The sequence below is a fragment of the Microcaecilia unicolor genome, chromosome 1, assembly GCF_901765095.1.
Source record: "Microcaecilia unicolor chromosome 1, aMicUni1.1, whole genome shotgun sequence".
Classification (NCBI taxonomy): domain Eukaryota; kingdom Metazoa; phylum Chordata; class Amphibia; order Gymnophiona; family Siphonopidae; genus Microcaecilia; species Microcaecilia unicolor.
Window position 1 is genome coordinate 256,250,150 of NC_044031.1, and position 17,919 is coordinate 256,268,068.

The 17,919-nt window shown below is 46.7% G+C and overlaps 1 protein-coding gene across 1 annotated transcript in view; it reads right to left on the reverse strand.

Annotated features, from left to right (window-relative positions):
* The window catches only part of SLC4A7 (solute carrier family 4 member 7), a 413,178-nt gene that overhangs the window by 30,707 nt on the left and 364,552 nt on the right, over positions 1–17,919 (reverse strand). The window contains 1 exon segment of the mRNA XM_030205798.1: positions 10,998–11,095. Within this exon segment, the coding sequence (XP_030061658.1) occupies positions 10,998–11,095 (98 nt within the window).

Genomic DNA, 17,919 nt, shown 5'->3' on the forward strand with positions numbered 1-17,919 from the left:
AGGGCACTGAAAATCACCACGCGGACGGTAGAGCGGGCGAAACATGTAAGATTTGGGGGGGGGGGGGGGGCTGGAGAAGGGAGAAAGCTGCCCAAGAAGGTTTAATAGACAGAAGTGGAATCGAGCCTACCTAGTCCGTTGTAAGCAAGGAAGCCAGTTTAGTTAGTTAATCTGTTTCTACTCCCCCGCGCAGTTGTCATTGCCGTTAACTCGAAACAAAGCAAGCAAACTTATGAGCTGCTGCATCCACCTTGTAATTTTTTTATTGTAGGTCCATCTGTAACAAGTCTAAAGCTGTTTCAGTTGGATAGGCAATGCCTTAAAAGCTGGAGGAGAAAAGAAATAATCGAATATCACTAAAACAGCTTCAAAAATTATTATAGCCGGTAGAAACCGCAATTATAAACTCTATAGGTTGAGCTAATTTTTCTTCACTGTTCACTGATAGGGACACAGGGGCACTACTAGAAAGGGGGGTAAGGAGATAGGGACACAAAGAGGCACTGCTGGAAGGGGGGAATGGGAATATGGGGAGAATAGTGAAAAGAGGTCAGATGGAGAGAAAGAGGTAATGCTAGAAGAAGGAGGAAGATGGGGACTCAGGGCAATGTTAAAAAAGGGAGAGATGGAGACACCAGGAGGGCAGATATTAGAAAAGGGGGAGATGAGGAGACCAGGTAGGCTTGTGCTGAAAAGGGCGGGGAGATGGAGACACAGAAAGGGCAGATGCTGAACTTGGGGGTAGGATAGAGACGAGGGACATAGAAGGGAGTTACTAGACAGGACAAATAATGGTGCAAAGGAAAGAATGGTGCACTTGGAGACAGAAGAAATGTCAGATGGGCAAGAGACCCTGTAAAGGCAGAAGAAAGAGAAAAACAGAAAAGAGACAGTGGGACCAAAGCAGATGAGAAAATAAATTGTTCAAACGGTAGAAAAAGGTATTTTATTTTGAATTTGATTTTAGGAATTTGACAGAGAGGTGTGGTACCCGTGTTAGTCCACTCTGCCTATCTTCAGGTTTACCAATGGACTTCTAAAACTGAATTTTTCCTGAATTCAGCTGTAGGAGTCCATTGGTAAACCTGAGGAATATGACAGCATTTAAAAATGCACATCTCCGATGTCTTCAAATTAGCAACCCTGCAGGGGTCCGAGTGCATTTTCTTAAGTAATTTTGAATGTACTGCAGCACAGATTTTGATGGGTAGAATTAGGGACTGCAAATCCCACATGAATTTGGGATGTCAGTTCACACTAGGACTGGTTGAAAAATCTCCCTTCTGGAGCTCGCTCAATTGGCAGCTCTATGCACAGCTATTTCATAGTGGGGACATAAAACAAAAGATCAGTGCCAACAGATATAGAGAAGGAAAGGAAGACAAGAGGAGAGAGAATAAATGGAATGGCCAACCTGGAAAAGAATTTGTATGGCTGACTCGTGGCACATGGAAAAAAAAGACTGGGACCAGCCAACTATCCAGACAACAAAGGTAGAAGAAAATTATTTTTGTTTAATACTTTGTAAGGACTGAGATGTACCTGCTTTGTAAAAAGTACATTTTTTTCTATTTTTATTTTGCAAAGTACAGGAGAAAATGCATTTCTGTTTCTTTTTTAACCAGTACTGCACCTTTTATAGTGTCTGGCTTCCTTGGACAGAGAGGAGGGGGGGGGGGGGGGGGGTCCCTATTTCAATTTTTGTTGTTTTTGCTCTCTATTCTGTATTAGATTGGTAGCATGGAATGTCACAATTTGGGTTTCTGCCAGGTGCTTGTGACCTGGGTTGGCCACTGTTGGAAACAGGATACTGGGCTAGATGGACCATTGGTCTGACCCAGTATGGCTACTCTTATGTTATATAGATGAGGGTCTGTCCATGTTCTGCATGTGTGACTGAGGTGAAGGATTCTGCTAGCATGTAGTGTCTGTGTAGGAATGTGTAACAGTGCAGTTTGTTCCAGTTTCCCAACAGTAGGTATATTGGTGCTCCAGAGCCCAGTGTAATATATATGGCACTATCTTTTCATAGGTAAGTTAGGGCTGTTATGGTGTGGTGAGTTTTGTGTTCTAGGGCAGTGTTTCCCACATTGGTTCTAGAGTACCCCCTTGGCAGTCAGGTTTTCAGGCTACCCACAACAAATATGCATGACATTGATTTGCATATACTGTCTCCATTACATGCAAAACTTTTTCATGCAGATTCATTGTGGATAGCCTGAAAACCTGAATGGCAAGAGGGTGCTCCAGGACCACCTAGGGAAACACTTCTCTTGGTCCCACTGTAATATTTATAGCACAGTCTTTTCATACATAGGTTAGGGCTATTATGGTGTAGTAAGTTTTCAGTATAGGTTTTGGGTGTCTTTTTGCAGGGGGGTGTGTTATTTCACAAAGTTATTTGAATGCAGGCTGTGGGGCATGGGCCACCTTCGGTGGCCTTTGTCACCCAGAATAAAAATGATCAAGACTAGTGTTCTTCACATCCTGTTGAGTCACCTCACAAACAAAAGCCCATTTGATTTAAACAAGGTGTCTAGCAGTGGAAGGAATGTGTGTGCTATTACTGAGGTGATGGTCACAATTTGAATATTTTTACTTTGTAGTTAAGAAGACAGGTTGCCTGTACTGGCCAGTCCAGGGACCTCTTCTGCGTCCTGCCTCCTGATGTAACTTACTGTTTCCTTGTAGGCAGGACGCAACACAGACAGCCTGTATTAATCAGTGCCTGCTACAGCCCCTGAGCAACAATACAGACACAGTTGTCTAGCTGATACCAACTGGTGCCTATTTTTATAAAAGTCTACTCCTCCTGAGATCAAAACCTGGCTACACCTCTGCAGACCATACAATTTCAATCTCTTCACTTTACTGCTATCTACCGATCTTTCAGTGGCATTTGATTTAGTAGATCATGACCTGCTTCTTGGTGGGCTATGGGACATCAGAATCACAGGTACTGTGCAGTTGTGGTTTCAATCGTACATGATGAACTGCTCTTACCGTGTTTTCTGAAGTAACACACTGAATCCTTTCCGCTGACCTGTGGCGTGCCACAGGGGTCACTATTGGCTCCTACACTCTAATATCTTTCTAGCTTATAGATTTGGGTCTTGTGCCCTTTATGCTAATGACATTCAGATCCTTGCAATTCTTAACCCTTCTGATCTCTCAGTTCTTCCTACCCCGATTGCCAAGTTGGAAGTGGTCATGCAATAGATCCAGGACAACAAAATGAAACTCAATCTTTCAAAATCAAGGTCCATGCTTTTTACTCATAATATTGCTTATCCAGCTGTGGATTTCATTAGCCTTCTTGGCACTTGGATTCTCATCTCAGGTTCCATTAAGATTTTAGGGGTCACTATTGATACTAGTCTTATCTTTTGGTCCCACATTCTGCTACAAATGAGTAAATGTTTTTACCATGTCAGATTAAGTCTCTATGTCCCTTCCTAGAACCTGGATAGAATGTTGGGTATTATTAGGAAAGGTATGGAAAACAGGTGTGAGGATGTTATAATGCCGTTGTATCGCTCCATGGTGCGACCGCACCTTGAGTATTGTGTTCAATTCTGGTCGCCGCATCTCAAGAAAGATATAGTAGAATTGGAAAAGGTGCAGCAAAGGGCGACTAAAATGATAGCGGGGATGGGACGACTTCCCTATGAAGAAAGACTAAGGAGGCTAGGGCTATACAGCTTGGAGAAGAGACGGCTGAGGGGAGACATGATAGAGGTATATAAAATAATGAGTGGAGTGGAACAGGTGGATGTGAAGCTTCTGTTCACGCTTTCCAAAAATACTAGGACTAGGGGGCATGCGATGAAACTACAGTGTAGTAAATTTAAAACAAATCGGAGAAAATTTTTCTTCACCCAACGTGTAATTAAACTCTGGAATTCGTTGCCGGAGAAAGTGGTGAAGGCGGTTAGCTTAGCAGAGTTTAAAAAGGGGTTGGACGGTTTCCTAAAGGACAAGTCCATAAACCGCTACTAAACGGACTTAGAAAAATCCAAAATTCCAGGAATAACATGTATAGAATGTTTGTACGTTTGGGAAGCTTGTCAGGTGCCCTTGGCCTGGATTGGCCGCTGTCGTGGACAGGATGCTGGGCTCGATGGACCCTTGGTCTTTTCCCAGTATGGCATTACTTATGTACTTATGTACTTATCTCCGTATATTGGTACATGCAATGGTGCTCTCCTGCTTAGACTATTACAATGCACTATTTAGTGGCATTGGAAAAAAAGAGTTAAGACATTTGCAACTTGTAAAAATGTTGCTGTGAAACTGATTACTGGTGGATGTAAAAATGACCATGTCACCTCTCTTTTTAGGCAGGAGTACTGGCTTCCTATTGACACATGGATTAGTTATAAAATTCTTATGGTGGTCCATAAAACTCTTAACGAGTCAGCCTCCAATTTTTGCTAGTTATTAGTCATGCTCTTTGATCTTCACAGCAAAACCTTTGTCCAACCCTTCATTTCATACAATTTTTTGAGCATTTTTTGGAAATCAATGTTTAATGTCTCAGGTCCTCTGCAACACTTTCCCCCCTTGGCTTATGTACATTCAATCTCACTCGGAATTTAAGGCAGCCCTTAAAACCCACCTATTTGAGTCCACTTCCTAAATTTTTGGCTGTCTGTTCTTTTTTGCTGCCTTTGACCTTTGGGGGCCTTTGTTTGATGAACTAAGGCCCCAATGCTCAAACCTCCTGTGCTTTAGAGAAGAGAGCCAGAAAATACCACCACAGTAGCGCCCAAAAATAATTCCTTAATGTTTGATGCTAATAGTATGCAAATGATAAGCATGCTGTTAGAGTCGAACATTAAAATTAAGCGGCAGGATTGTATGCTAGACATGCACACAAGAGCTGTGCCTAAGCAAAGTTCTTGTGTTCATGCCCAGCCTAAGGGGGGGGGGGGGGGGGGGAGAGGCAGTGTGGCAAAGGCAGAAGGAACCAGCCTGGAGCAAGGGGCAGTGGAGCAGGAGCAGGAGACTGCAGCATGCATGTTCTTGCACCTCTTGCATGGCCCCCTTATCTTCCAGCAGAACGGCTGCCATGGGGAGGGGGGGGGGGGGGGGGGGGGGGGGGGAGGTCCTTTGCTTCACGTTTCTGCAGCACGCTGGCTGAAACTCGTTCCAAATCCTTGAAAACCGCTTCTGCACCCTACATGTGTCTGCATCCTTCACCATTTCACCGGCTACATGGGAAGGAAGGGGATCTCTATCCCATCACCTTGCTGGATGTGAATAACACCTGCTCCAAGCTGGCATACATTTTTGTGCAGTAGTGCACCCTTCTTCTGGGAAACTGATTTCTGTGCATCAGAGGAAATATAGAAAGGCCTCATTTTAATCCCTTCTGCCTGCATTTGCATGCAATTAGCACTGATCCATTACAAGCTCTTTTATACCATGGTAAAGTCCTTCTGATCATATCGCGCTGGCAAACGCGGGTGCCAGTTCAGAGCTAATGGCCTGTAGCGCCCATGTTTACTTCTGACCATTTAGCCATGAGTCCGCTAGTCCTGCTGTCTTTTTGACTTTAGTCGCTTCCTTGTGGATAGATGCAATTTTCCGATCTTTTCTTAGCTTTTCTATTTGAATTGTAGTTCTTTTCATCACTGTGTTTCTCCTGTTATTGTAAGCCACTAAGATGATATGTTCCTTGTGGCAGTGTATCAAAGAATGATGAACTTGAATCCTGCTCTGGTGCTACCAATTTGAATGATGGCAGCGCCCAGCCATGCCCATTACATCCTGACCATCTGCCTGGTGCAGAGACCACCACTTAGGGGAAAATCCGCTTATATGGCAGACCCCACCTAATACATCTCAAGATGCAATGGGTTGGGTTGGTTGGGTATCGCCATCTTCCAAGATAGTAGTGTCATCTTTCTCAGTTCCTGCCTCCGACACATACACACACATCCCCATAGAGCTCTCAGCCTCTCCCCAGCACACACATACAGCTCTCTCAAACCCCTCCTCCGACACACACTGCCACTGCTTGCCATCATCACCCCCAAAACCCCATCCACAAAGTATATACTCCCTATAGCTCTTCCGATGATCATCCCCCCCATATACCCTCCCGTGGTCCCCCACCCAACAAACCTGTCTCCCGATGACTACTCTCCATCACTGAATTCCTTCATAGATCTCTCCAGCTTTCTCTCCTCCACACTCCACTCCCTTTGCATAGCAGGGAAATTCTGTGCAAATTCTGCAAAGCACAGTAGTAGTGCAGAATTATCCCAGGAATACAGAGGACATTCACATAGGGCTGAAGACACAGTCATTTCATTTACAATAGTATTTACAGAAAACATCTAATTTCTCAGGCTTGATCAACACAACATAAAAAGGTCTTCATTATGATGATCAGCAGAGACACTTAGCCCTGTGGTGCCACCCTATAGAGACTTTTAGTCATGCTGGGCAACCTACCGAAGGTTGTCTAACAGCAGCTGAAATATTGAAAAGTTGCCTCAGTTCAGTACATCATGAGAACTCAAGATCCCAATGGTGTGTGGAAATGGAACTATGACTACCACCAACCATAGAGAGGAGTTAAGGGCAAGAGATCAAACATGTCTAATACCCAAATGATTTACCTTCCTGCCACACCCAAGCTACCCCTAGCATCCCCAGACTACCCGACCCTCAGGGGGAGGAATGCTGGCTTCGGCCTAACCCCGGTAAGCCTTTCCTCAGCTGAGAGGTGCCCAGCTCTACCACCAGCTGCCTTTCAGGTGCTGTGGAGGACTTGCAGCTCATCTGCATATCCTTACAGCCTTCTCCGGGGTGACACCCAGGTCCACTCAGGGCCTCCGCTCTAGGTGCCCAGCGCTCCCACCAGGTGCTGTGGAGGACTTGCAGCCCTTCTGCATTTCCTCACAGCTGTATCCGGGGTGACTCCAGTTCCACCCAGATCGTCCCAGGGCCCTCGCTCCAAGTGCACAGAGTTTCCAGGTCCTTTTTGGCTAGGATCAGGCTACCCTCAGGGGGAGGAATGCTGGCTTCGGCCTAACCCCTGGTAAGCCTTTCCTCAGCTGAGAGGTGCCCAGCTCTACCACCGGCTGCCTTTCAGGTGCTGTGGAGGACTTGCAGCTCATCTGCATATCCTTACAGCCTTCTCCGGGGTGACACCCAGGTCCACTCTGATCCACTCAGGGCCTCCGCTCTAGGTGCCGCGCGCCGGGGCATTTTTCTCTTTACATCTAATCTTCTTCCCAGTTGCTAAAGTACCTCAGTCATTTATGGCCCCTATTCACATTCTCTTCCTAGCCCTGTCCCTTCCTAATCTTTTCCCTCACCCCCTACCTCTCTCCGCTACAGGAACTCACTGCCCATCCATCGACTTCATCACCTCACCTTCTCTCCTACCCTCTTCCTCCCTCTTGGCTTTTAATCTCCGCCTCTTTCTTCTGTCCATTTTGCCTTCCCCATTCCACCTAAATACCTCTCGCCTTCGACGCCTTCGTGGCCACACCTCTCCTACTCTCCTCCGCTCTCTTTTACTCCTTCTCTTACTCTCAGCCGGTGACATCAATCCCAATCCTGGCCCCCTCACCAACTATTATCCCAACTCTACAGATCTCACCGCGACCTCTCTAACCTCATCTCTATTTCTCTACTCCCCTCCTCTTCTCTGCCCTTCTCTTGCGCCCTATGGAATGCCCACTCTATCTGTAACAAACTCGCCTATATCCAGGACCTCTTTATCTCGTGTCACCTCCATCTGCTCACCATAACAGAAACCTGGCTCTGCCCTGATGACTCTGCTTCAGTCGCAGCCCTGTGCCATGGCGGTTATCTATTTTCACATACTCCTCGCCCTGCTGGCCGTGGGGGCGGTGTTGGACTACTTCTCTCTCCATCCTCCAGATTTCAACCCCTTCTTCCACCTCAATCTCACTGTTTTTCCTCCTTTGAAGACCACTCTATCTGCCTTTTCTCTCCTCTGCCTCTTCGAATAGCGGTCATTTATCGTCTCCCTGATAAGTCCCTTTCATCCTTTCTCCGTGACTTTGACGCCTGGCTTGCCTTCTTCCATGATCCTTCCTCCCCCTCTCTCATCCTTGGTGACTTTAATATTCCTGCTAATGATCCTTCCAACTCTTGTATTTCCAAGTTACTCGCTTTAACGTCCTCCTTTAATCTCCAACTATGCTCCACCTCCCCCACTCATCAAAATAGTCACTGTCTTGATCTCATCTTCTCCTCCAACTGTTCACCCTCTAGTTTCCTTGCCTCTGATCTTCCCTCCCTGATCACCATCTTATAACTTTCACACATAAATCTCCTCCCTCCCAGTCCCGTCCTATCTTATCTAATTTATCTAGGAATCTTCACGATATTGACCCTTCATCTCTATCCTCCCATGTTTCAAACCTCCTCTCTACTGTGGCACCATCCACGTCTGTCAACGAGGCTGTTTCTTCTTACAACAATACTCTATCCTCTGCCTTAGACACTCTTGCACCTTTGATGACCCGCCCTGTAAGGCGTACAAAACCCCAACCTTGGCTGACTTCTAATATCCGCTACCTACGTTCCTGTACCCGCTCCGCCGAACGCCTCTAGCGGAAATCTCGGGCCCTTGCTGATTTCTTACACTTTAAGTTCATGCTGACCTCCTTCCAATCTGCTGTTTTACGTGCCAAACAGGATTATTATATCCAACTGACCAACTCTCTTGGCTCTAATCCTCGACTTCTCTTCACCACATTGAACTCTCTCCTCAAGGTGCCCCCTCCCCCAACTCCCCCTTCATTATCTCCTCAGACCCTTGCTGAATTCTTTCACAACAAGGTTCAATAGATAAACCTTGCTTTCTCTACCTCACCACCTCTCCCTCCACTAGTCCGTTCCCCTCTCTCTCCTTCCCCTCATTCCCTTTCCTCAAGTTACTATTGAGGAAACTACACTTCTCCTTTCTTCCTCAAAATGTACCACCTGTTCCTCTGATCCCATTCCCACCCACCTTCTTAATGCCATCTCTCCTGCTCTTATTCCTTTTATCTGTCTCATTCTCAACCTCTCACTTTCCACTGCGACTGTCCCTGCTGCCTTTAAACATGCTGTGGTCACACCTCTCCTTAAGAAGCCTTCACTCGACCCTACTTGTCCCTCTAATTACCGACCCATTTCCCTCCTTCCTTTTCTCTCCAAATTACTTGAGCGTGCTGTTCACCGCCGCTGCCTTGATTTTCTCTCCTCACATGCTATTCTTGACCCACTACAATCTGGTTTTCGCCCTCTCCACTCAACCGAAACTGCGCTTACTAAAGTCTCCAATGACCTATTACTGGCTAAATCCAGAGGTCAATATTCCATCCTCATTCTTCTTGATCTTTCCGCTGCTTTTGACACTGTCGATCACAGCATACTTTTCGATACCCTGTTCTCACTTGGATTCCAGGGCTCTGTCCTTTCCTGGTTCTCTTCCTACCTCTCCCTCCGCACCTTTAGTGTTCACTCTGGTGGATCCTCTTCTACTTCTATCCCTGTGCCTGTCGGCGTACCTCAGGGTTCTGTTCTTGGTCCCCTCCTCCTTTCTATCTACACTTCTTCCCTTGGTTCATTAATCTCATCCCATGGCTTTTCCTACCATCTCTATGCTGATGACTCCCAAATCTACCTTTCTACCCCTGATATCTCACCTTGCATCCAAACCAAAGTTTCAGTGTGCTTGTCTGACATTGCTGTCTGGATGTCTCAACGCCACCTGAAATTAAATATGACCAAAACCGAGCTTTTCATTTCCCCCCCCAAACCCATCTCCCCACTCCCCCCATTTTCTATTTCTGTTGATGGCTCTCTCATTCTCCCTGTCTCCTCAGCTCGAAACCTTGGGGTCATCTTTGACTCTTCTCTCTCCTCTGCTCATATCCAGCAGATTGCCAAGACCTGTCGTTTTTTTCTTTACAACATCCTTAAAATCCGCCCCTTTCTTTCCGAGCATTCTACCAAAACCCTCATCCACACCCTTGTCACCTCTCGTTTAGACTACTGCAATCTGCTTCTTGCTGGCCTCCCACTTAGTCACCTCTCCCCTCTCCAGTCGGTTCAAAACTCTGCTGCCCGTCTCATCTTCCGTCAAGGTCGCTTTACTCATACTACCCCTCTCCTCAAGACCCTTCACTGGCTCCCTATCCATTTTCGCATCCTATTCAAACTTCTTCTACTAACCTATAAATATACTCACTCTGCTGCTCCCCAGTATCTCTCCACACTCGTCCTTCCCTACACCCCTTCCCGTGCACGCCGCTCCATGGATAAATCCTTCTTATCTGTTCCCTTCTCCACTACTGCCAACTCCAGACTTCGCGCCTTCTGTCTCGCTGCACCCTACGCCTGGAATAAACTTCCTGAGCCCCTACGTCTTGCCCCATCCTTGGCCACCTTTAAATCTAGACTGAAAGCCCACCTCTTTAACATTGCTTTTGACTCGTAACCACTCGCCTCCACCTACCCTCCTCTCTTCCTTCCCGTTCACATTAATTGATTTGATTTGCTTACTTTATTTATTTTTTGTCTATTAGATTGTAAGCTCTTTGAGCAGGGACTTTCTTCTATGTTTGTGCAGCGCTGCGTACGCCTTGTAGCGCTATAGAAATGCTAAATAGTAGTAATAGTAGTAGTAGTACCCCTTTGGAACCATAAGCCTAGTGAATACCTGATTAGTTAATAAAGAAATCCCCAATGATACATGTTGTCTATACATTTTGAGAATAACTGAAGCCTGACTAAATTGAAAGGGGGTGGGGAGTGTGCCTCCACAACTCTGTTGAAAATAAGACATTTATCCTAATGTACTTATATTTAATTAAAAATATTTTGAAAACCTATAACAACTAATTGGGCCCTCATAATAACCTCCTATATATTTTCCCTTCTGAAGTTTCTTAAATAGGTTTTCAAAGGTAAAGATGATATGTTCACAGTGAGTACAGTAACATATAAATGAATTGCTTTACCTATATTTTGAGCCCTTTACAGGAATCTGCAGGACATTTCCACTTTCAAATGGAAGATGTACAGTCTCGCTTTCTTCTTGGAGCATTAGTTCAGCTTCCTATAAACCATATGAATTAAATTTGCAGAGTTATTTTGGGTTTCTAACTTGGACTAGAAATAGTAATACATTAATAAAACATATTAATGTTGACTTGTATTATTCTGGTAGTAAGCTGGTTTCAAAGGCAGCTCTGCATTTAACGACTTGAACAAAATAAATGCAATATAAATGTACTTCTGCATTTCAGGTCTGTACATTCTGAAAGATGAAAAGTGGATTTACCCACCACGATTTAAGAGAAGACAAAATTTCTCTATCCTACCAATTCAAAACTCGAGTATAAGTATAAACACCAATATATCCACAACTCTACTGCCCATTTCTTCAACATAGTAAAGTAGAAAAAGGAATTTGACAGCAGCTAAAAGTCACCAGACCATTCCATCAGTAAGCTTATGCTCCTTACCTACCATAAAATCAGACTAACAACATAAGAAAAGACATTGTTGTTGTTACATTTGTACCCCGCACTTTCCCACTCATGGCAGGCTCAATGCGGCTTACATGGGGCAATGGAGGGTTAAGTGACTTGCCCAGAGTCACAAGGAACTGCCTGTGCCGGGAATTGAACTCAGTTCCTCAATTCCCCTGGACCAAAGTCCACCACCCTAACCACTAGGCCACTCCTCCACTCCATGCTGAGTCATACCAAAGTTCATTGATCCTGGTATCCTGTGTTTGAAAGTGACCCTAGCAGATCCTCAAACCTTGATCCATATTTATATCTCTGTTTAAAGTAATGATAGAAAGTGTTGCTAAACCTATTTACATTGTTAGTTAAATCATTAGAGGAAGGAACTGTTCCCAGTAAGTTGAAAAGTACTGCTCTTATTAAAAAATACCAAGCAAGATCCTGATACTCATGAGAATTATTGGCCAATTTCATCTTTGCCATTTTAGGGAAATGTTTGAGAACTTAGTTTTATAACAATTGATGGACTTTAATGATTTACAGGAAGTGCTGGATCCCTTTCAATTTGGGTTTCAGCATAGGCACAGTACTGAAATGTTATCTTTGTGTGATAGAATAACGTTTTTTTTTTTTTTTATTTCACTCATGTGGCTTCAGCTTTTGATACTGTTATTCATTACTGGTTGATCATTTAGAGTCATGTGACATAGGCGGTAAAGCTCTGGAATGATTTAAATAATTTTTCTTTCAAACTACCAATTTCAAATGGTTTACAATCAGAAATAATCTTGTTGGATTTCTATGACCTCTGGAGTACCACAAGGCTCAGCATTCTCTGCCATTCTCTTTAATATTTATATTCGTCCAACCTGTGTTTGTCTATGTTGGGTATTCAATATTGGTTTTATGCCAATGATCTTCAGCTTCCTGTACCAGAAGAATCTTCAGTAGATGCTAAAATTCAATTTACTGTGTTGTGCATAAATAATATTCACTCTTGGATGAGTGTCAATCATTTGGCATATGTGTCAAAAACACAACTATTATGGCTGTCACAAACTCACTTGTATTCGGAGTCTATTTCTTTTCATGGGATTTTTTTTTATTTTTATGAATTTTATATATTAACATTCAATCACACCGAATGTAAACAAATCTAGAAATTAAGCTAGGATAAATCAATGATCACGTAAACATTAAAGAAAATATTCAAATACACTTTAGCCCACACTAATTGTAATCAAGAAATGAAATAAAACTAACATGAAAATAAAAACAGATCGGCAGCAGCTGGTTAAGGAAAGTCTGAGAAAGTTCTTCAAACTACAATAGATTCTCTGGAAAGAAGAAAATTACTGAGTTGTTTAGGGTCAAAGAGTAAGTAATTACCACCACCATGAGACAAAAAACAAAACAAAACAAAAAACCATTGACAAGGAAATTTAAGCATAAAGGTACCACCTAGGGCAATGACCCTTGGCTTCATAGCCAAGAAATCTTAAGCTGGGTATTTCTAGACAAGTCAGGAAATATCCTATATAATAACTTGCACCTCCAACGTTCTATGTCTGGATGCCTGGGTTCTTAACATCCATAACCACTCACTGCCCCGTCTTCGCGTCAAAACGTAATGACATCAGAGGGTGGAACAGTGAGAGGGAAGGGAAGCCAGCGCCAGCCAGCCACAGAACGTTCAGGTATAAATCGAGGGGAGGAGAGAATCGCCCCCCCCCTCTCCTCAGAGTTCCAGCCCCCCCCCCCCTCTCCTCCGAGTTCCAGGTCCCCCTCCCTCCCTCTCCTCCGATTGCTAGCCCGACCTGCACTGCCAGCCCTCGTCTCCCAGTCCTTTGCCTGCTCGTCTTCCTGCGTGCCGCCCAGAATTAAAAAGTTCTTACCTTGGGGTCCGGCGGCAGCAGTGAAAGGCGAACAGGCTCGGCGCATCAGCCTGCCTTCCCTTCTCTCTCAGCTCTGCCTCTGGTTCCGCCCTTCCGGAAACAGGAAATAAGGGCAGGACCAGAGAGAGAAGGGAAGGCAGGCTGAAGCGCTGTGCCTGCTTGTCTTTCACTGCTGCCGCTGGACCCCGAGGTAAGAACTTTTAAATTCTGGGTGGCACGCAGGAAGGCGAGGAGCAGGCAAAGGACTGGGAGAAGAGGGCAGGCAGCGTAGGTTGGGCTAGCAATCGGAGGAGAGGGAGGGAGGGGGCCTGGAACTCGGAGGGAGGGAGAGGGGGAGGCCTGGAGCTTGGAGGGAGAGGGGGCCTGGAACTCGGAGGAGAGAGAGGGAGGGAGGGGGCCTGGAACTCAGAGGAGAGGGAGGGGGCCAGGCTGGAACTCTGAGGAGAGGGGGGCCAGGAACTTGGAGGGAGGGGGATGGAGGGGGCCTGGAACTTGGAGGAGAGGGAGAGAGAGAGAGAGAGAGAGGGGGAGGGAGGGAGAGAGGGGGCCTGGAACTCGGAGGAGAGAGAGGGAGGGAGGGGGCCTGGAACTCAGAGGAGAGGGAGGGGGCCAGGCTGGAACTCTGAGGAGAGGGGGGCCAGGAACTTGGAGGGAGGGGGATGGAGGGGGCCTGGAACTTGGAGGAGAGGGAGAGAGAAGAGGGAGAGAGAGAGAGAGAGAGAGAGGGGGAGGGAGGGAGAGAGGGGGCCTGGAACTCGGAGGAGAGGGGGTGAGGGGGGCCTGGAACTCGGAAAGGGAGGGAGGCCTGGAACTCGGAGGAGAGGGAGGGGGCCAGGAACTCGGAGGATAACCTTGCTAGCGCCCGTTTCATTTGTGTGAGAAATGGGCCTTTTTTACTAGTGTGAATATAAGACCCAAGAAAATGCTCATTCAAATGTCTAAATTCTTAATACTGTATTATGGTCTAGCTCCAGTGGAAACGTTACCAACAGCACAGATCTTTAGGTTACCAACTCCATAGATGATTCCAAAAAGTCAGTCAGAATTGAACGATTCCCTTGAGTGTTCTCTTGTGCTCTAACTCCAGATGCATCTCAAGTAGGCAGTGACAGATAAACTGCCTTCACAATAGGTGGTAAATTATCATCTGAAAAACTCAATCTCTCACACAAGTATCTCTTAATTATATCTACTGATGATATCAACAGAGATCTAGGGAAACTCTAAAACCGAAGATTAATCCTTCTTCCATGATCTTCAAGATATTCCAATCTTCTCAATAATAATTCTCTTTCTCCTTAATTTGTTGAACATTAGTATTTTTCACTTCAAGCAGTTGACTCTCCAAATGATCAACCCGAGTTGTTTGCTGGGCTTGCACTGAAGTCTGGACTGATAATGCTCTGAAACATCCTTCTAGCAAGCGAATGATACATACCTGTAGCAGGTGTTCTCCGAGGACAGCAGGCTGATTGTTCTCACGACTGGGTTGACGTCCACGGCAGCCCCCACCAACCGGAACAAAAACTTTGCGGGCAGTCCCGCACGCAGGGCATGCCCACCGCGCATGCGCGGCCGTATTCCCGCCCGTGCGCGACCGTTCCCGCTCAGTTGAATGACAAGCAAGGAATGAGTAAAACACAACTCCAAAGGGGAGGAGGGAGGGTAGGTGAGAACAATCAGCCTGCTGTCCTCGGAGAACACCTGCTACAGGTATGTATCATTCGCTTTCTCCGAGGACAAGCAGGCTGCTTGTTCTCACGACTGGGGTATCCCTAGCTCTCAGGCTCACTCAAAACAAGAACCCAGGTCAATTGAACCTCGCAACGGCGAGGGTATAACAGAAATTGAACTATGAAGAACAACTAACTGAGAGTGCAGCCTGACCAGAATAAATTCGGGTCCTGGAGGGTGGAGTTGGATTTAAACCCCAAACAGATTCTGCAGCACCGACTGCCCGAACCGACTGTCGCGTCGGGTATCCTGCTGTAGGCAGTAATGAAATGTGAATGTGTGGACAGATGCCCACGTCGCAGCTTTGCGATCTCTTCAATAGAGGCTGACTTCAAGTGGGCCACCGACGCTGCCATGGCTCTAACACTATGAGCCGTGACATGACCCTCAAGAGTCAGCCCAGCCTGGGCGTAAGTGAAGGAAATGCAATCTGCTAGCCAATTGGAGATGGTGCGTTTCCCGACAGCGACCCCTTTCCTATTGGGGTCGAAAGAAATAAACAATTGGGCGGACTGTCTGTGGGGCTGTGTCCGCTCCAGATAGAAGGCCAAAGCTCGCTTGCAGTCCAATGTGTGCAACTGACGTTCAGCAGGGCGGGTATGCGGTCTGGGAAAGAATGTTGGCAAGACAATTGACTGGTTAAGATGGAACTCAGACACCACCTTTGGCAGGAACTTAGGGTGGGTGCGGAGCACTACTCTGTTATGATGAAATTTAGTATACGGAGCATGAGCTACCAGGGCTTGAAGCTCACTGACTCTACGAGCTGAAGTAACTGCCACCAAGAAAATGACCTTCCAGGTCAAGTACTTCAGATGGCATGAATTCAGTGGCTCAAAAGGAGGTTTCATCAGCTGGGTGAGGACGACGTTGAGATCCCATGACACTGCAGGAGGCTTGATAGGGGGCTTTGACAAAAGCAAGCCTCTCATGAATCGAACGACTAAAGGCTCTCCAGAGATGGCTTTACCCTCTACACGATGATGGTAAGCACTAATCGCACTAAGGTGATTCCTTACTGAGTTGGTCTTGAGGCCAGACTCTGATAAGTGCAGAAGGTATTGAAGCAGGTTCTTTGCAAGACAAGAACGAGGTTCTAGGGCCTTGCTCTCACACCAAACGACAAACCTCCTCCACTTAAAAAAGTAACTCTTTTTAGTGGAATCCTTTCTAGAGGCAAGCAAGACACGGGAGACACCCTCAGACAGACCCAACGAAGCGAAGTCTATGCCCTCAACATCCAGGCCGTGAGAGCCAGAGACTGAAGGTTGGGGTGCAGAAGCGCTCCGTTGTTCTGCGAAATGAGAGTCGGAAAACACTCCAATCTCCACGGTTCTTCGGAGGACAACTCCAGAAGAAGAGGGAACCAGATCTTGCGGGGCCAAAAAGGCGTTATGAGAATCATGGTGTCGTGGTCTTGCTTGAGCTTCAGTAAGGTCTTCCCCACCAAAGGTATGGGAGGATAAGCATACAGGAGGCCGGTCCCCCAATGGAGGAGAAAGGCATCCGACGCTAGTCTGCCATGTGCCTGTAATGTGGAACAGAACAGAGGCAGCTTGTGGTTTGTCTGAGAGGCGAAAAGGTCCACCGAGGGAGTGCCCCACTCTCGGAAGATCTTGCGTACCACTCTGGAATGGAGCGACCACTCGTGCGGTTGCATGACTCTGCTCAGTCTGTCGGCCAGACTGTTGTTTACACCTGCCAGGTATGTGGCTTGAAGAAGCATGCCGAACTGGCAGGCCCAACGCCACATCCCGACGGCTTCCTGACACAGGGGGCGAGATCCGGTGCCCCCCTGCTTGTTGATGTAATACATTGCAACCTGATTGTCTGTCCGAATTTGGATAATTTGATAGGACAGCCGATCTCTGAAGGCCTTCAGTGCGTTCCAGACCGCTCGGAGCTCCAGGAGGTTGATCTGAAGATCTTGTTCCTGGAGGGACCACAGTCCCTGGGTGTGAAGCCCATCGACATGAGTTCCCCACCCCAGGCGAGATGCATCCGGCGTCAGCACCTTCGTGGGCTGCGGAATTTGGAATGGACGTCCCAGGGTCAAATTGGTCCGAAGTGTCCACCAGTGCAGCGAATTGCCGCAACTGAGGGACAGGCGGATGACATCTTCTAGATTCCCGGTGTACTGGCACCACTGGGAAGCTAGGGTCCATTGAGCAGATCTCATGTGAAGACGAGCCATGGGAGTCACATGAACTGTGGAGGCCATATGACCTAGGAGTCTCAACATCTGCCGAGCTGTGACCTGCTGAGACGCTCTGGTCGAGAAGCAAGGGACAGGAGGTTGTGGGCCCTCGCTTCGGGAAGAAAGGCCTGAGCCGTCTGTGAATTCAGCAGAGCTCCTATGAATTCCAGAGATTGGACTGACTGGAGATGGGACTTTGGGTAATTTATCACAAACCCCAGCAGCTCCAGGAGGACCGGAGAGCTCCTGCCTCCAAGGTGTTCTTGACCAGCCAATCGTCGAGATATGGGAACACGTGCACTCCCAGCTTGCGTAGATACGCCGCGACCACCACGAGGCACTTCGTGAACACCCGTGGGGCAGAGGCGAGCCTAAAGGGCAGCACACAATACTGAAAGTGCCGTGTCCCCAGGCGGAATCTGAGATACTGTCTGTGAGCTGGCAGTATCGGGATGTGAGTGTATGCGTCCTTTAAATCCAGGGAACATAGCCAATCATTTTTCTGAACCATTGGTAGAAGGGTGCCCAAGGAAAGCATCCTGAACTTTTCTTTGACCAGGTATTTGTTCAGGCCTCTCAGGTC